Source organism: Mauremys mutica, chromosome 9, assembly GCF_020497125.1.
Source record: "Mauremys mutica isolate MM-2020 ecotype Southern chromosome 9, ASM2049712v1, whole genome shotgun sequence".
NCBI lineage: Eukaryota > Metazoa > Chordata > Testudines > Geoemydidae > Mauremys > Mauremys mutica.
The window spans coordinates 98481535-98498457 of NC_059080.1; the positions used below are offsets into that span (position 1 = coordinate 98481535).

The following is a 16923-nucleotide window of genomic DNA, read 5'->3' on the forward strand; positions in this document are numbered from 1 at the left end:
TACGTTGGATGTCGACGCAGGCGGCGTTACTGCTCCGAGAGCTTACACAGTTTAAAACAACAGCTTTCCTGTTCACCTCTGAGACGGGGACAAACTTGCTGCGATACCTGCTGCTTCATTTCATGAGAAGCGGCTACGACGTGAACTGCTGGTATACGCGGCTAAATCAACACACGGCCAGCGCTGGCCCTGCTTTTCCCAGCAGCCTCTTCACCGGGAACGTCGCTCGGTTGTGCAGCTGCTGCTATTACATGTTCCAGCTTTTATTTTTACATCTGCAAAACAGCCCAAAGGGCTGGAAAAACAACCCAGAGCCTGAGCCGCGCAGAGAAGCTCCTTAGATCAGGGGGGTTGTGGCAGGGTTATGGCAGAATGGCGATTGAATGAACCCATTTAAAAATAAGAGCAAGAGATTTAAAAACAACGGGAGTCGCCTGCTCCGATTACAAAGCTGAAATCCTGCCCTGGGATTCATGGTTCAGGCAGCTACCTCCTCCGGCTCCCCATGCTATCAGCTCCGCCAGCTCTTGCTGAGCTGCAGTGCACTGATCCGGGCAAGTAAACAGAGGAGGTTAAAAAAAGCAGCATGCTCCTCGCCTTATTATGAGACCCAATAGCTGGGATAGGAGCTCCCACCGCTGCCAATTTCCACAACCCAGGACTACATTATTTCTGATGTACTCCACGAAACAGTCTCCTTGACTCAGTTAGCCCAGTTCCCCAGCGGCTCACGCGCTGCAGGCCACGCGGGAGAGGCGTTCTAGTCCCATTGCCCGGCCCTGGGGAAGAAAAGTGAGTGATGCTGAACAGCCGCCCTGACCGCGATTCCTGATGGGATTTCAGGGAGCCCTCTGCATGGAGCTGAGCTACTGGGATGTGTGGAGAAAGATCCCTACAGCTCCACGTGGAGCATGGGCAAAGCACACCCAGGTGCTCCTGTAACTGCAGCACGACGGCTGTGTCACAGGCCTGAGGCCAGATCACCGTGCGCCCATGAGCCAAAGCTGCAGGCCGGGCTGCCGGCTAGGTTATGGCCCCACTTCAAGGACGCCCCAGGGAGCTGGAAGAAGTGTTCAGTGGGGGCGCGCTTTCCCCCGCCCCAATATCTTTCAAATCAGAGGCCTAACGTTGCTCCCCACCATTAACCTCCCCAGAGCATTGGTCACAGGAGGGATGCGTTAGCCTCACTGCCATGGCCAATTCCAGTTTGGGGATTTACCATTCTGCCTCCTCAATGCAGTTGGCTTTGGGACCCTTCTCGACTTCCTGCCCTAGACCGTTGCACAGAGTTGACGTTTTAAAGAGTTGCTGCATCCCAGAGGTGGCTGCATTTCCTTGGGGGCTGAAGTGACCCTAGTATCCTTTGTAGATGAGTGCGCACAACGGTTAGACGATTATTCTGAGGCCACTTCTCTGGGGCTCCTGCGAGGACACGTGACTGAATGCGGGCAGCTCCGAGCGCCTGTCGTCACCTGCACGCCGGCGTTACCGAGCGACACCGGCATGACACACAGCGGATGTTTTCTCATTAACAGATTCAAATGACAAGTGCTCTCAACTCTCCGCTGTGCTCGGTTCCCGAGAAGAACTGCAAGGAGCATGCGAATAAATTAGCCATAGCCGACCAAGGGCTGCTTTGTTCTTATGGACAGATTGAATCCCCGAGTGACTGAGCCCCTGAAAAATGAGGTGTCACTGCTCCTTCATCTGTTACAAGCTGCCTGGCACACCAGCCCCCAGGAGCTCCCGCTGACATACATTGTGAGCTTCTTCCCACCTCCCTCCTCCTCAGTTTGAAAGGCATTCGTCCTGAGCCGGGCACAGAGCGTGCGTCAGCCTGGCAGGATCGTGGATGAATTAGCTGCCGGCGGTTCTGGCCGAGTCACCTGCAGCCTGATGTCTGACACACAAGCCTCAGCGCTGGGAACGGATCTGTACACAGCGAAGCAGGCCATTGAGTATCGCCCAGCACCAGTGTGGCCAGGTAGAGGAGTCCTGGCACTGCCACTAATCACAGCAATGGCCCACGTGTCCCAGAGCTCAGGCAGGGGCCGATCCAGAGCCTTGCCCCACGTGTGGTTTCAGGCAGTGGCTGGGGGCCACTGCCCCATGATTCCCTACTCACGGTGCACACAGCGCCGCACGGAGAGACTGCGAGGGTTTGAGAGATGGGAACAGTGGATGGGCTAGGAGACCTGAAGGCCTTTTCAGGGCCATGTTCTCCACTCTGCTGTGGCTGTATTCTGGCTGGAGGTGCCAACAGAGGAGAACATGTCCACCAGCCGGCTTCCGGCACCTTCCTCTGGTGCAGGGGACGTGCAAGAGAGGAGCTCTGCTGCGCTTATTCTCCACTTGTGAAAACCCACTTAGGGTCCAGTGGGGTAAGTTATGGCAGCACCTCAGCTGCTCTAACTTGCACTCAGGCCAGGAGTGGGGAGGTGTGTGACAAGCAACTAGAGGTCCCTGCCTTGCGATGGGCAGAGCGTGGCTGCAGAGGGGGCCCCTTCCCTCCAGCTTTGACTACTTCTGGGATAACCACAGAGCTTCTTGCTGGTGGGAAAAGGGCCTTTCGGGGCTCACACGTCAGGTTGTGATTGGAAAGTCAATAAATGTCACAGGCTGCAAGCACAGCAGGCGCTCCCCTAAAATTCACCCCCGCCCCCGGGTCAATGCGCCCACAAGAACCCATCTCCGTGCTTGCAAACAGGCAGCCTGGGAAGTGTTTGTGTCAATCCCAGATGGCGCTCGGCTGGTGCCCCTTGGAAAGCAGGGTCTGTGGTGTTTGCACTGGGATGCCCTGAATCCCAGGCAGCCCCAGCCTCTTGGGCCGGAACTGGAAGTGTCCCTTTCCCAAGGAGAATCGAGGTACAGACATGCTCCCCTGAACGTAGACATGGCTTCTCCAGACGTCTGACAGCCCAGACAACAGCTATGTCTCCAAGCAAAGCAGAGACTTATTCGGGCCCTGTGACCCTTACAAAGCTGGTTTCTCTATTCATTTGTCACATTCCTCACCTTCCACATTCTCCAAGATTATGGCATTTCGTACAAAGTTGAACAGTGCATATGGAATGCCTCTAGCTTCTCCAACTCTGTAAGCGGTCCGGGTTTCTGACCTGTAGAGCAATACAGATAATACACAGTCCCGACAGACCCTGAACTTAGTCTCAGGGTGTCTTCACTACCCGGCAGATCGACAGGCAGCGATCGATCCAGCGGGGATCGATCGACCCCCGAGCGCTCTCCCGTCGACTCCTGTACTCCAGTGCCGCGAGAGGTGCAGGCAGAGTCGACGGGGAAGCGGCAGCCGTCGACTCACCACGGTGAAGACACCACGGTAAGTCAATCTAAGTACGTCGACTTCAGCTACGTTATTCACATAGCTGAAGTCGCATAACTTAGATCGATTCCCCCTCCACAGTGTAGACCAGGGCTAAGTATAGAGACATTTTTGCATCCATAGCAAGACATGGACTTCATGCAGGAAACAGCAAGACCTAGTGGTTGGAGGACAGCCAGTTTACTGCAACCATTTGGACTTGGCTTGCAGTTGAGGGAGTTGAACTCATCCGTGCTTGACCCCAGCTGCACTGGGGGGTTCTGGTAGCCCCGCTCCAAATTCTAGACCTTGGTTTTCTGCTATGAGATGCTCAACCCCATGGTGTGGGCTGTGTCTTGGGAAGCTTGATGGGCAGGGCTAGAACTCTTCTGCTTCTCCACAAGGCAGACACTGTCAGCACAGTCTTGGTCAGTGAATGCTTCTTGACCAACCTTGATTCCAACGTGTGGAGCAACAAGTCTAAGATCCAGCTGGTGGCTTGGCAGCATAGCGCCAGGGTGAGATGCATCCCCTGCTGCACACCCGAGGCTGTGTAGAAACGCAGCAAAAGCTGCACTCTCACACCGGTACAAAGATCGGGCACCAGATTTAGTAGAACATCCGGGGCGCCAACTCCTTTCAGTGCGAGCCAAAGGGCTGATCTGTCAGCAGAATCAAAAGCCACTTCCATGTTGATATACTCCACATGAAGCAAGCAATTAAATTCTCAGTGCAGCTCAGCTGGAAGCTGTAGCATAAGGGAAGCATTCATTATCAACCACCCAGCAGCAAAACCTGATTGCGGTGGACACCAAGTCTGTTAAGGAGCATTCGCTGCATCCTAGCAAAGAGAAGAGAGTGAAGACCTTTCCAGGGACTGATCGCAATGAGATCGACCTGTAGTTGCTGCACTTGGTGCGAGATCCTTTGCCCTGTACAAAGACGCTACCAAAGTTGTCTTCCCATTCTGCTGGCACTCTGATGCCCACACTTTTAAAGAGCAGTTGATGGAGACCAAAGGCCTTTGAGCAGCTCAGGTGGAATACCATCGGCATGGCCATTCCGTAATCTTTGGATGGCCTTTCGTTCTTCCTCGAGTGACAGAGGATCAGACACTCTTAGTTGAGACATAAGTAACCTGGGAGGACTTTCTTAGGTCAAGTCATGGAGCAACCTATGTAGAAAACTCCAGCGTGCTCCTGGCAAATGTTCATAATTGTAGATCAATTTACTGAGAGAGAAACAAATTTAAATTGTTTACCTCTACCAGTCTTGCCTGTGTGTGACGCACACACTCACATCACTCCTTCCATTCAGGCGATGATTCGTTTGCTAAAAGGCAGGTGCACACGACTACACATACCCACATGCAGGATCTACTTGCAAAGTGACTCTAAAAATGGCATTGTAGGTTTCCGTGCCTGGGGGCGGAGGGGGGTGTTGGTGATTCCGTAGCAATACTCTGTTTACAAGTTAAAAGATGGTTTTGCGAAGAGCCAGCCCTGTAAACTCACCTTGGGAGCCAAAGTCTAGCTGGACTCCACCCTCCAGTAGCAGGAATGAAGGGTCTACCCCCAGAACAGAAGGTACTAATTCTGCTGGTGATACACTAGCCAGCATCAAATCCAGCTAACTTCCCCAGAGCGGGGTTGGCTCTGTAGGGCTAACGGGAGTTCAACTGTAAACTTATTTTTGCCAGTGAAGGCAGCAAGATGCAACACAGAATATACCTAGGGAGCAGGCTTATTGAGCAAGATGGGCAATTCCATATAGACGTTTGTCTGACTTTAGCCATACTTCTGAAGAGAGTTATGGTCCATTGTTTTTGATGCAGGTCTAGCTTCCTTCTGACATCACGCACAGTTAGAGTTCTCCTTCCAAAACGCCTTTCCTTTCATAAGCTCGCCGTGATCCATTAACATCTATAAGTTGGAAAGGTCTCTCCTTCCTGGCCAATCCTTCCAAACAGGCTTCATTACAATGCTCTCCTTAGCAGTCATGTAAGGAGCAGGGCAGAGGGGCCCTCTGATCAGAAATCTGGAGTCTTGGAAACTTCCTCAGAACAGAGAGGGCACTCTCATAATGAGGGATTGTAGGACGGATGTGGGCATTTTACAGGGAACCACAGTCCCTGGCCCCATTTCAGCACACTACCCTCGCAATATCCCTTGCAGATACCTGGAGGCATTTAAAAAAGACACCAGCCACTTCACAGAGGACAGACTGAAGAGTCTAAACCTGACACTTAACTGTGTCGCAGCCTTGGGAAAACACTGCTGCTTGGCTAGGAGCAAACCTCCTCACGTCCTGCTTTGCTCAAGCTCCGAATCTATTTAACTACGGGTGTGCTCACCCCTCCTCTGCGACGGCCAGGCTGGCCGGAGCTGTGCCCTCGTTGGCAGAGCGGCAGCACCAGGAGCAAAGGAAACGCGGCCCGTTTTCATTTTGGGACCATGGTGAAAGGAAGCTAAAGAGCAAACGAGCCTTCCAAATCCCCAGCTCAGTTAGGAAATGGTTTGAATGAGACACTGCCCAGCCACCCCTCCACCAGAGCCTAGCTCCCAAAGGCCTTCCTCCATGGCTCTGACTCGTATGGAACTCCTCCTTGAGAAAGTAGAGGCTCTTCATCGCTGTCCATGATGGGCAGATGCTGCAAATTCGGCTGTTGACAAGGCATGTGCTTGTGTGGCAGGTGAGTTTGTCGAATGTGCCGAGGTACCTGGTGGTGGAGAGCAGGAGGGGCTCTAAGTTTACTCCCCTCCTACACGCTCCGGCAGGCCTTCCATACGGCACAGATGCAGATTTTGGGCTTAAAGAAAAATTAGCCCTTGAAGAAGAACATACAGTTCAGAAAGTTCTCACTGCCTCCCTGGGCCATGCCTGCCCACGTGACAGTCTCCTTTCGCCGGCTGATCAAAGCACCAGGCAGTCTGGTATCTGGAGAGAAGACTCAGGGCCTTGACACAACACAGTCCAGCAGCAGGCTGGAGGGGGGAGTCCATGTAATAGACACTACCAATCGGATTCAACTTTGACAGTATGTCCCGTTGAAGGGGAAAGGAAGCCCCCCATGCCTCCGGTGCTGGAGACACGTGCAAGCCAGACAAAGGGTTGTTATCTAGAGAAACACGCTGGAAAAACACACCCAGCTAAAGAGGGGAGAACTGCGCAGCAGCAAACTGCACTAATGAGTCCAACGTGCGTGTGGGGGATAATTACCATACAGTTTGTGCTAATTGCCATCAGAGCCTCCCCAGCTACATTTGCAAACAAGCATTAAGCCGCTAACGTACAGCGGGACTTCAGGCAACTGCTAATGAGTAAATGGAGCAAATTAACTAATTAGAAGAGTGACAGTCAAATGAGTAATGTCAGGAAGATACTGTATTCCCACGGTGATAAACACTCAGTGGCAGAGAGGCCGTTTTGAGGAACGTGTCACCTTCTCCCTGCTGGTGGGCTGTGCTCTCAGAACTGGCCTCCCTTCGCGCTGCGGCCGAGTTAACAAGGCGGAGACGTTACAAAAATTATACTGTGTTTTCTTTTAGTTAATTCTGTGCCGATGAAATGCACCGGATTAGCTGTTCCCGGGGTGTCACAACAGAACCAGCACAGCCGTGGCATGGCAAGCTCCCCTCCTGCCAGTTCTGCCACCTACCCCAAAGAGACCATCTCTAGAGATGGATGGGTCTCTGTGGCCCACTCACATGTGGGCCTCTCTGCTTACAAGGGCAGGTCAATGATGGGTTTTGATGGGGATGCCTGTTTACTCTGAACTGAGACAAATTCATTGAAGTTGGACCAAACAGCTGCTATAGGGTCTGACCTGGGCTGGCCTTTCAACCAGTGACCTCAGTTCCCTGGCCCCTCAGCTGTCCAAGCACCTGAACTGTTCTTTAGGAAGAAAATGGCCACTGGATGTCGTGAGAGGAGGTTTTAGCAGGGCGACTAGGCCTGACCCAATCCCCTGAAGCCAATGGGGATCTGTACCCTGCCATCCTTGCCCTTGCCGAGCAGTCACTTAAACCCTTTACGGCCTCCTGCGTGAAATACCCAGAACTGTGCCCGTGGTGGCAGCAGCCATTGTAAGAGCCTCCTGGATGTGCCATTTGAGGGAGAGTCCAAGGAGCAACGCCCACTGAACCCATCAGTCTCAGCACGCATTGGCCAGCGAACCCAGCCCATAAGTAACCGGGCAGGCCTCAGGGACTGGAGCAGATGGACACATGGGGTGTAAATCTGGGTCATGCAATGCTCTGGGGGTATCTGGGTCATGCAATGCTCTGGGGGTATCTGGGTCATGCAATGCTCTGGGGGTATCTGGGCCATGCAATGCTTTGGGGGTATCTGGGCCATGCAATGCTCTGGGGGTATCTGGGCCATGCAATGCTCTGGGGGTATCTGGGCCATGCAATGCTCTGGGGGTATCTGGGCCATGCAATGCTCTGGGGGTATCTGGGTCATGCAATGCTTTGGGGGTATCTGGGTCATGCAATGCTTTGGGGGTATCTGGGTCATGCAATGCTTTGGGGGTATCTGGGCCATGCAATGCTCTGGGGGTATCTGGGTCATGCAATGCTCTGGGGGTATCTGGGTCATGCAATGCTTTGAGGCTTCCAGGAGTTACTAGTGACTGCGCTTCGCTTCTTCATCTTCCTTCCCCCGAGTAACCGTTTAAACGATCAGTGCAGGGGGGGATTTCGGGAGAGGGGAAGCAGCACTGATCTGGGCAGTAAACGCAAAGCAGGTGGCGACGAGCCTGAAAACATTCTGGTGCTGCTTGCCCAGGGCTAAGCACATTGTGACCTGGCGGCTCTTACCTGCATTGGCCTGGAGAACATGTTGGTCAGCACTTCTTTCCTGGCCTCTGCATAGCTGTCTGCACCAAACATTTCATTCAGACTTTTCTGGAAGGAGAGAAGTGGGGGAAAGACAAGCAGATGAAAGGCTCAGGGAGAGAACAAACAGGTCCTGCTCTTTGCTGCTGTCTTACTGCTCCGGGGAGTTACACTTTACAACAAAAATCCTCTCTTCCCTGTTTACACCCAGCACTTAGATATGGGAAATGGAAATGTTTTCCTCACTAAGTACGTTTCCCTCCATATGCACAGCCTGGCTGGCTGCAGCAGGGCCTTTCATGGTCCCGGCAGCCAGGCTGGTCCCAGCCTGGTGCTCACAGCCTGACTGGCTACGACAGGGCTGCCTGCAATCATCAGGCTGTGGACACGGTTTCTATATATTGCCGTCATTTATGATGCTGCTCAGCATCTGCTTTTCAAAGGCAGCAGCCATGCGGGGCAGAGAAGCCCAGGGACATCTCCGAACATTCAGAGAGATGGACTTCGAACCTCTCCCTTTCAACCTGCAGGTCTGAGGGATGCATCAGTCTGAAGCCATTGTGCGAGGCTAGTAACAAGCAGCACTGCATCCTCCTCGTTGGAAAGGCCCCACACGCTCAACGCTCAGAGGAAAAGCATCCCCCTGTCTTCAGAGGCGCCGACAAGGAGCACGGTGCAAGTCCCAGAGGGGCCATGGGCCACATCTAACAGAACAGCACGAGGGAGGCTGACGATGGACGGTATTAACAGGATCACCGGCAGTCTAGGGACAATGAAAAAGAAAAATACCGGAGCCCACCCTTCACTTTCGATCTGAAGTGAAGCTTCATGGCTTGGGCTGCAGAGCGCGTTAATCTGCAGAACCTTCTGAAACCCTTCTCCTTGCATATACAGAGCATGAGATTTCCCGGCATGGGTCTCCAGTCCCACCCCTGAAACCATCATCTTTCTATGCAGAAATTGCTTTACTGCAACCACTGGCTGGTGAGAACAGAGCTAACCGGCGACAGAAACGGCACACACAGAACACACTATGGCCTCGCCGGACACCTCTCTGCTTCTGCCCCAGCTTTCCTTCCCCTGCCCCGGGAGCGTGCTGTTTTACACACCCCTAAGGGCGTCATGCCTGCAAACGGGGGCTTTGGTCCAGATGGACTCATTACCCATCCATCAGGGCACGACTGGGCATGCAGCAGCACATACTGGCGCTCGGAGGTTACCCTCTGTCACAGGCACTTACAGCTAAGGCTACGTTTTAGTCACGGGTATTTTTAGTAAAAGTCATGGACAGGTCATGGGGAGTAAACAAAAATTCATGGCCCGTGACCTGTCCATGACTTTTACTATATATCCCTGACTAAAACTGGGGGGGAGAGCTCGGGAGGGCAGCCCGGGTGGGGCGCTGTGGCCCAGCAGGGCGCCGCGGGTGCTCATGGGGGGTGGGGTGGCCCCGGGGAGGGGGCGCTGTGAGTGGGGGGGCAGTTGATGGCCCAGGGGGCCACCACAGGTGCTCAGGTGAGTCACGGCCCAGGGGTGTCATGGGTGCTGGGGGGGGGTGTTGGCGGCCCAGGGGGGCTGCCGCGGGTGCTCTGGGGGGAGTCATGGCCCCGGGAGGGGAAGTCACAGCCTGGAAGGGGGAGTTACGGGTGCTCGGGAGGGGGCGGGCTGTGGCCCGGGGGGCGGTGGGGGTGTTGGTGGGGCTGGGGCAGGCTCCCTACCCAGCTCCTAGCTCCATGTGCTGCCTCTGCTCCACCCTAAGCCCCGGGTCTGCAGTTCCCATTGGCCAGGGACCACGGCTAATGGGTGCTGTGGGGGTGGGTGCCGGAGGGCAGAGGCAGTGTGGAGCTAGGTGCTGAGGGAGGGGAGCTGCTGTCACCCTTCCAGAGAGCCCCCCCACCAGGAAAGCACCCTACCCCCAGCCCTGAGCCCCCTCACACCCAGACTCCTGCTGTTGGGGGTGTGGGGGGTGCAGAAGTCACAGAATCCGTTACTTCTGTGACAAACACGGAGCCTTACTTAGCGCAACCCACCCATCAGCACAGTATCTAGGCATGTGCTGAATTTATTCCTAACAGCCCATGCAAAGATTCCTCGGATTTTCTGTCTCTGCAAGAAACGCCCACAGCCGGCCATCTGAGGGGTTCCGAGCATACGTCAGTCACACCGGGGCACCCCCAATGGGGGAGCACGTATCACCTACCAGCCTATGAGATTTATCCAGCCCCTATTAATGTCCTGAGCACCGCATCATCTTTAATGCATTTAGCTGCCGAGCAGCCCTGGGAGGGAGGGCAGGGCTAGTGCCCCATGGTACAGATGGGGACCTGGGGCACAGAGAGGTTGCGTGACTTGCCCAAGGCAACCCAGGAAGTCTGTGGCAAAGTGGGAATTAACCCTGGTCTCCCACGTCCCAAGCTAGCCTCCTAATCACGGGGCCATCCTCCCTGTTACACCCTCTGTACAGCGAAGGCCACGGAGCTTAGGCGAGATCAGACTGATGCAGTCAGTGGCACTAGTGGAACTCAGGAGGCCATATCGCCAGTTCCCTGCTCTAACCACTACACCAGCAAACATGTGCTGGCCCCAACTGTCCGTTGCATTTAGAACTAGATCCGCCGTGTCTGGCTACGCCCCGATTTGAGGCCAGACTCTGCTGTGGGAGGCTGCAGCAGGGGAGAGCACACCATGGTGGATGCTGACCCTGGAGATGACATTTTAAACCCGTGCAAACCCTGCTTCTTCGCTAACGGAGAGAGAGGCCGGGGATGTGACCTCTGGCGCAGCCTGTCATGATCCCACCGAATCTCCAACTCTTCCCAATGACAATTCTTCCTGTGGTTTGTATGCTGCTGGCTTCCACTTCTGGACAGCCACTAGCTCCCTCTGTGGCTTCAGCTCTCTGCCGTAACCCGCCCAGCTAGACAACAGGGAGACCCTCCCCTCCCCTCCCTGACAAAGGGGTGCGGGGCTTAGCCAGCTCCTGCGTGGGCAGCGATCAAGAGCTGGAAAGTGCCGGGTAGTTTTTAGGATTGTCTTTCCTCAAGAGCCTCCCCGTCCTGGCTCATTATCAGTGATCTCCAGTCCCCAGGGGAGATGGCTGGAGAGAACAGACAAATCCTGGGCAGACTAATACCTCTTGGGGATTTGTCATCTTTTCTGCAGTGCCAGTGGCTTCATCACATCTCTCTGCACGAGCCCCGGTTTGAGACAGGAGGGTGTTACCAGACTTTTCTGAGCGGCTGGCTCTAGTGGAGCCCAGAGACCTGCCACCTGGCTGCAGACGAGGCAGGAGGGTTTCAGATGGAGGACTTGCGTGACAATGCACACTCTGTTCTGTAGGCCCAGTGTGTGCCTACGAAGGTGTTCCTCATCTCCAAACTCCCCTGGACACCCCCTTGGCCAGCTCTGCACAGTCAGCTGCAGCCCTGTGCAGATGACAGAGCAGATCACCCAGGGAATGGAGAGCAGGTAACCACAGGCCATTACACAAATGCTGTCGGAGAAAGTATCCGGAAGCTCAGGAGAGCTTCACCGTCTAGACATTCTCCCTTGGCGCAAATCCCCGGTGCGGTGTCCACTCACGTGCAGGGCCCCTGCGCTGCTGAAATCTATCTCCAGTCCCATCTGGTCGCAGAACTCCATGAGATCATTCAGCATCTTGGTCTGGGGCGGGGGGTGACGGCGCAGCAAGGCCTGTTGGGGGAAGGAGCGGTAGATCTGATGGGCGACGGCCATGTTCGCCAGCAGCATGAATTCTTCCACCAGCCTGCAGCAAGAAGAGGCATCATGAGGGTTAAAGCAGGAAGCCCCTGGGGACATGAAGTGCCAACCTTAATCAACACCCCCCCAGCTTGTACTCAATGCTGGGAGCTAGTGCAGCGAGCGCATAGGAGAGCGGTTAGTAGTAGTGACTATTTGACCTGAGATACCAGCAAACCCCCCCCAAATCCTCCCTCTCCTGCTGAGAGGTTCCTGTGGGCCATCCTAGTGGTGCAGACAAGCAGAAGCCAGCAATAACTGGACAGCTCAAATTACAATCAAATAATCCTGCTGCAGGTCATTGTATCTCCTGAAACACTTGACAAGAAAAGCAAATGTAGTGTGAGTGATAGCACAGAAGACAAACACAGATAGCACGTCCCGAGCCAGAGGAAACATGGTCCCCCCGCCCCCCACTTCAGGCTCCCACCCTGAGAACGACATGTGTGGTCAGCCCAGCTACCCGAGTTTCAGGCGAATTTCCACACTACGACTCTGCCTTAGTGTTCGCCTTACGTGCACAGCTGGAAATGCAGACAGATGGCCAGGAAAGCAAAGCAGCTTTTCTAAGTGCAGGGCTGAATGAACGACAAAGACAGCACTGGGGCTACCCGGGGCTTCTCCCCCGCTAGCTCTGCTCTGTGGGGGATGCTCCTGGAGACCAACCCAAGCCAGCCTGAACGCTCCTCTTACTCCCACTGAAAACACAGTCACTGGACGGGAACCTCACGAGCTGCACGCAGGACAAAACGTAAACCATAGCACGAACGATGCTCCTAACGGGGTCATGGGCTACGCTCTTCTTGCTGTAGGCGGTGTCACAGGAGATGTGTTTAACAGGGCTTGGACAAACAGAGCCATGTGTTTAATTGGGCCTTCCACCATTTGCTCCACATATTCGGTGGATTTCTCAAGTTGTGCTAACTGCCAAAAATGACAATAAAGCTGTAAAAGCAACATCACACTCTCGGCACTGCATATGCATATTGCCACTAATTATGCTGGCATCTGAGTGCAGCTCCTGCATGCCAAGTGGCCACAGCAGAGCAATTTGGAGAAGTCCCTTGTGGTGGAGCCCAAGTGCCTTTGTGGCAGATTTGCAGGACTAGGCACAGTACTTTGTTGTGCTCTGTGACTTAGAAACCAACAATGGAGTCCACTGGGGAGTTTTACTGTATGTGCTACTGAGGTTAATGAGCAGCATGTGCATCACACTACACTGTATTCCCGGGCTAGACTACAGTAATAGCGCATGCCCAGACTTATTGTGTGGTAACCGACTGCACTTGTGCGGAACCCAATAGAAAAAGGAAATAATTAACGACAAACCCAGAGGAGGAATAAGCAAATTACAGCTGTAATCAGCATAGGGATGTAAATATCGGATAAAAACGTTAACAGGTTCAACAATAAAAAAATCGTTAAACCAGTTAACTGAGGTTGCTCCGGCTGGCCTGGCACGACAGGGGCTGGGGTTCCTCCGGCAGGCTGGTGCAAGGTGGCAGGGTCTGGGGTCCCACCAGGGCTGGGGTTCTGCTGGCCTAGCACGACAGGGGCTGGGGTTCCTCCGGCGGGCCGGTGCAAGGTGGCAGGGTCTGGGGTCCCACCGGGGCTGGGGTTCTGCTGGCCTGGCACGACAGGGGCTGGGGTTCCTCCGGTGGGCCGGTGCAAGGTGGCAGAGGGTTTGGGGTCCCACTGGGGCTGGGGTTCTGCTGTCCTGGCACGGCCAGGGATGGGGTCCCTCCAGCTAGCTGACCCGGCGCGGCTGTCTGGCTGCCGGGGTTAACAGTTAAGGTCCAGTTAACAGTAAGCCTAATGCTAACTGATTAACCGGTTAACCTTTGACATGAGTCTATGATAACATCCCTACATCAGCAGTGAAAATGCTCATCTGTAATGGATCAGAACTCCTACCAGGAGCAGCGCCGTGGACTCTCCTGACGGACCGTGGAGCTAACAGGCCAAGCTCCTGATTTCTGCGCACACAGAGAGCATAAGGGACGCTATTCCCAAGGGCTGCCAGCTTCCCTACCAGGCAGGTTAGAAAAGGACACTGGGGTAAACAGGGGAAAGGGACTGGGAGAAGGTCACCTATAAATCACTAGCACCGTAACAAACAAACACTAAGCTTGGGCCAACTACCATTTTATTTTAGTTTCTAAAATTTCCCGCAAATCCTGACGGGAGTGACAAGAGCTGCAGGTAACGCGGTGGCCATCACAGAATGGAAGCTGGGCTCATTTAATACATATCCTTGACAATACTACATTTCAGAGAGGAAAGTGGTCAAATTGGCTAAGGTTAAAGCTGCTTTGGCGCAGTTCAACCAGCAGATGGCAACATTGGTCCCTCTATGGGAGCTGGTACCAGCTGGCTGTTAGTCAGACTAAAGAGTAAAGCAGCCTTGTGCAGGTAACCAGTTGTACATTCCATCTGCTGTGTAAAACAGGCGTTTCTAAAGGGTAAACCAAGCCGAACAGGGGTGGCAGGGTTCAAATGGCTCATCAGCGAAAGGAAAACATCACTGGTTACTGTCAGAGCCAAAAACTCCGTGCAAGATAAAATAACCACCTCGAGTCTGCAAGCCTAGTTTTCAGTGAATCATTTGGGAAGCAAAAATGCCTTCCTGGCAGCCTGGTACGTGTAGTGTCATCAGTGCTCACACTTCTACAGCAAACTTCTCTTGCGACCGGTGGCGGAAAAGGTCATTACGACACTTAACCAGGTTAACTGACCCAGTCTGGCAAGCACTGCGGCCAGTAAAAGGTATCACGCCAGATTCTTTCCTTCCCTTTTGTGCATATCACATTGCAAAGGCAAGTCGGAGATTTGCTGGAGTAGGTAGAGGCACGCAAACATATGGGCAGATGTCACTGGGCCACAGGTGTCGCTGTACCACATCAGGCCAATGGCCCCTCCAGTCCAGGAGCCTATCTTGCAGTGTGAGCAATATCAGGTCTTTCAGAATAAGGTGGAGAACTTTCCTAGAGGACAAGGCAGTAACATGCCCAAGGGGGAAATTTCTTCCTAATCCCCGGCAGGGCTTTATGTCCTGAGGCACGAGGGATTACAGCCCCTGTAATTCTCTATCCAAGCTCGTGGGAACGCAGATTGTATTTTTATTGTTCACAAGAGTGTCTAATCCTTAGCTTTTTGCCTCACTGATAACTTGGCGCTGCAAATTCCTCCGGTTCATTATGCTTCGTATTTTTAAAAGAATATTTTGTTTCATCAATTTTTTTTGCCTTTTAATCTTACTGGGGGTTTTGTTCTCATGAGTAAGAGTAACTGGAAGCATCTGACAGATGGCCTCGATGCCATTCGTTATTTTCTTTACCGCTATCATGTCCCCTTTGATTTGCCTTCTCAGTAAACTAAATGTCAGATAATGCCGCCTTCTCTCTCTGCAAACGCACTTCAATCCGGATTTGCAAAACCTCATTCTGAGGGCCCATCTCTATAGCACCTCTGTCCTGACCTGCTGCTCTAGTCCCAAGCGTATCAAAGAGAGATGCCACATCACTGGGTGGTTTGGGGATATGGATACAAAGGACTTAAGATGGGACAGAGCCCCCCTAAGCGCTTTCACCTGTGACATGGCAGGAGATGAACCCAGCTTTCCAGAGGTGAACGGCTAGTAGATTAACTCACTGTGCCTAAAGCCCCCAGTTAGATGCTTTAGAAGAGACGCTAACTAACTAAAGCGGAGACTCTATAGGACACTGCCCTGCCAATGCTTCCAGCCTCCTGCCAAACGGGAGGTGCAAGAAGGTTCAAGTGAGGCTGGGAGACTGGCAGAAGAGTTCCCTTTTCTCTTCTATCCGGTTGCCAACTCCTATAGTTCTTTACAAGCATATTTGTTTCTTCTGAACGAGGAATCCTTGGATCTGAGAGCTAGAACCTCAACGACCAGCAGGCCAGAACACACGAGCAACGCTACAAGAGACCAGAACAATCACACAAAGGAGGGACCTGGCTTTGGTAAGGAGAGAGTTTAGTTTCTTGAAGTTAACACAGCCAGGATAAAATGTTACAGAAAGTGCCTTGACCATACCCTATTACATACGGCAGTGTCTAGCCCCCAGTCTGGTCGGTTTCTATTGGCCAGAGTCCGTACAGATGCTGTACTGCTGCCATAGGTGTGGGAACTAGGAGTGCGGGGGGTGCTGCAGCACCCCCAAGTTTTATGTGGGGCCCTGGCTGCTGGCCCCAGCACCTCTGTCCAGGTCCCTCCAGCCCGGAGACACGGCCCTGCTCCCCAGCTCTGGGTGGTGGGCATGCACAGGGGTAAGAGGGCTGGCTTTCAGCACCCCCAGTATTAAAAGTGTTCCAGCGCCACTGACGTCAATGTGGAAAAACTGCCACTGACATCAATAGAGCTAGAATTTTGTTCTTGACTGCTGGGACTGAGAGCGATTCCCTTCAGCTACCATATCTGTAGGGTTGGAAGAGCCAGTCTGTCCAATTAACCCTCCTACCTGCCAGGTCAATTTCACAACCATTTTCCTTTTGAGTCAACATTTATTCTTATTTTCAGCAGGGCGACACTTGCGTGTCTTTGTCAGCTTCAACAAAACAGACCGAGTCACTGGAATTCTGCAAGCGTGAAAGAGGAATTAACGCCGAGATGCTGTTTCGGGCTAGCTCAGAGACGTTTCTGTTTTAAACTTCAGACTTGCCAGGAATTTAGTTGCCGAGGCCAATGTGCACGGAGTGCCCGTGTCCAGAGGGACAATCCCCAAAAGGGTAGCAGGGAAAGGTCACATCTAGGTGAAGCACAAGAAATTCCTGCCCAGAGAGGGCCTGATGGACACTGAGGGATGAGTCACGATTTCAGATGAACGGACTCTTTTGCCCTGTGTTTGTGAGCTCACCCACTCCGGCAGAGGAACCAGGTCTGTGGCTCAGAGCCTGCAGGACCCATATCTGGCCCGACCACAATGCGTAGGGCTCACTGCATACGTGAAGGGCAGTGAAGTGTTTTCTTCTTTGGGATCGTATAAGGGA

The 16923-nt window shown here is 53.4% G+C and overlaps 1 protein-coding gene across 4 annotated transcripts in view; it reads right to left on the reverse strand.

Moving 5' to 3' along the window:
- Window positions 1–16923, reverse strand: part of DIS3L2 (DIS3 like 3'-5' exoribonuclease 2) — a 257856-nt gene that overhangs the window by 11572 nt on the left and 229361 nt on the right. For 3 of the 4 annotated variants that reach the window (XM_045030053.1, XM_045030051.1, XM_045030050.1), the window contains 2 exons: window positions 11740–11923; window positions 8140–8226 (listed from right to left, as the gene is read on the reverse strand). In XM_045030053.1, coding sequence (XP_044885988.1) covers window positions 8140–8226; window positions 11740–11923 — 271 coding nt within the window. The other variant, XM_045030052.1, reaches the window with a different exon arrangement.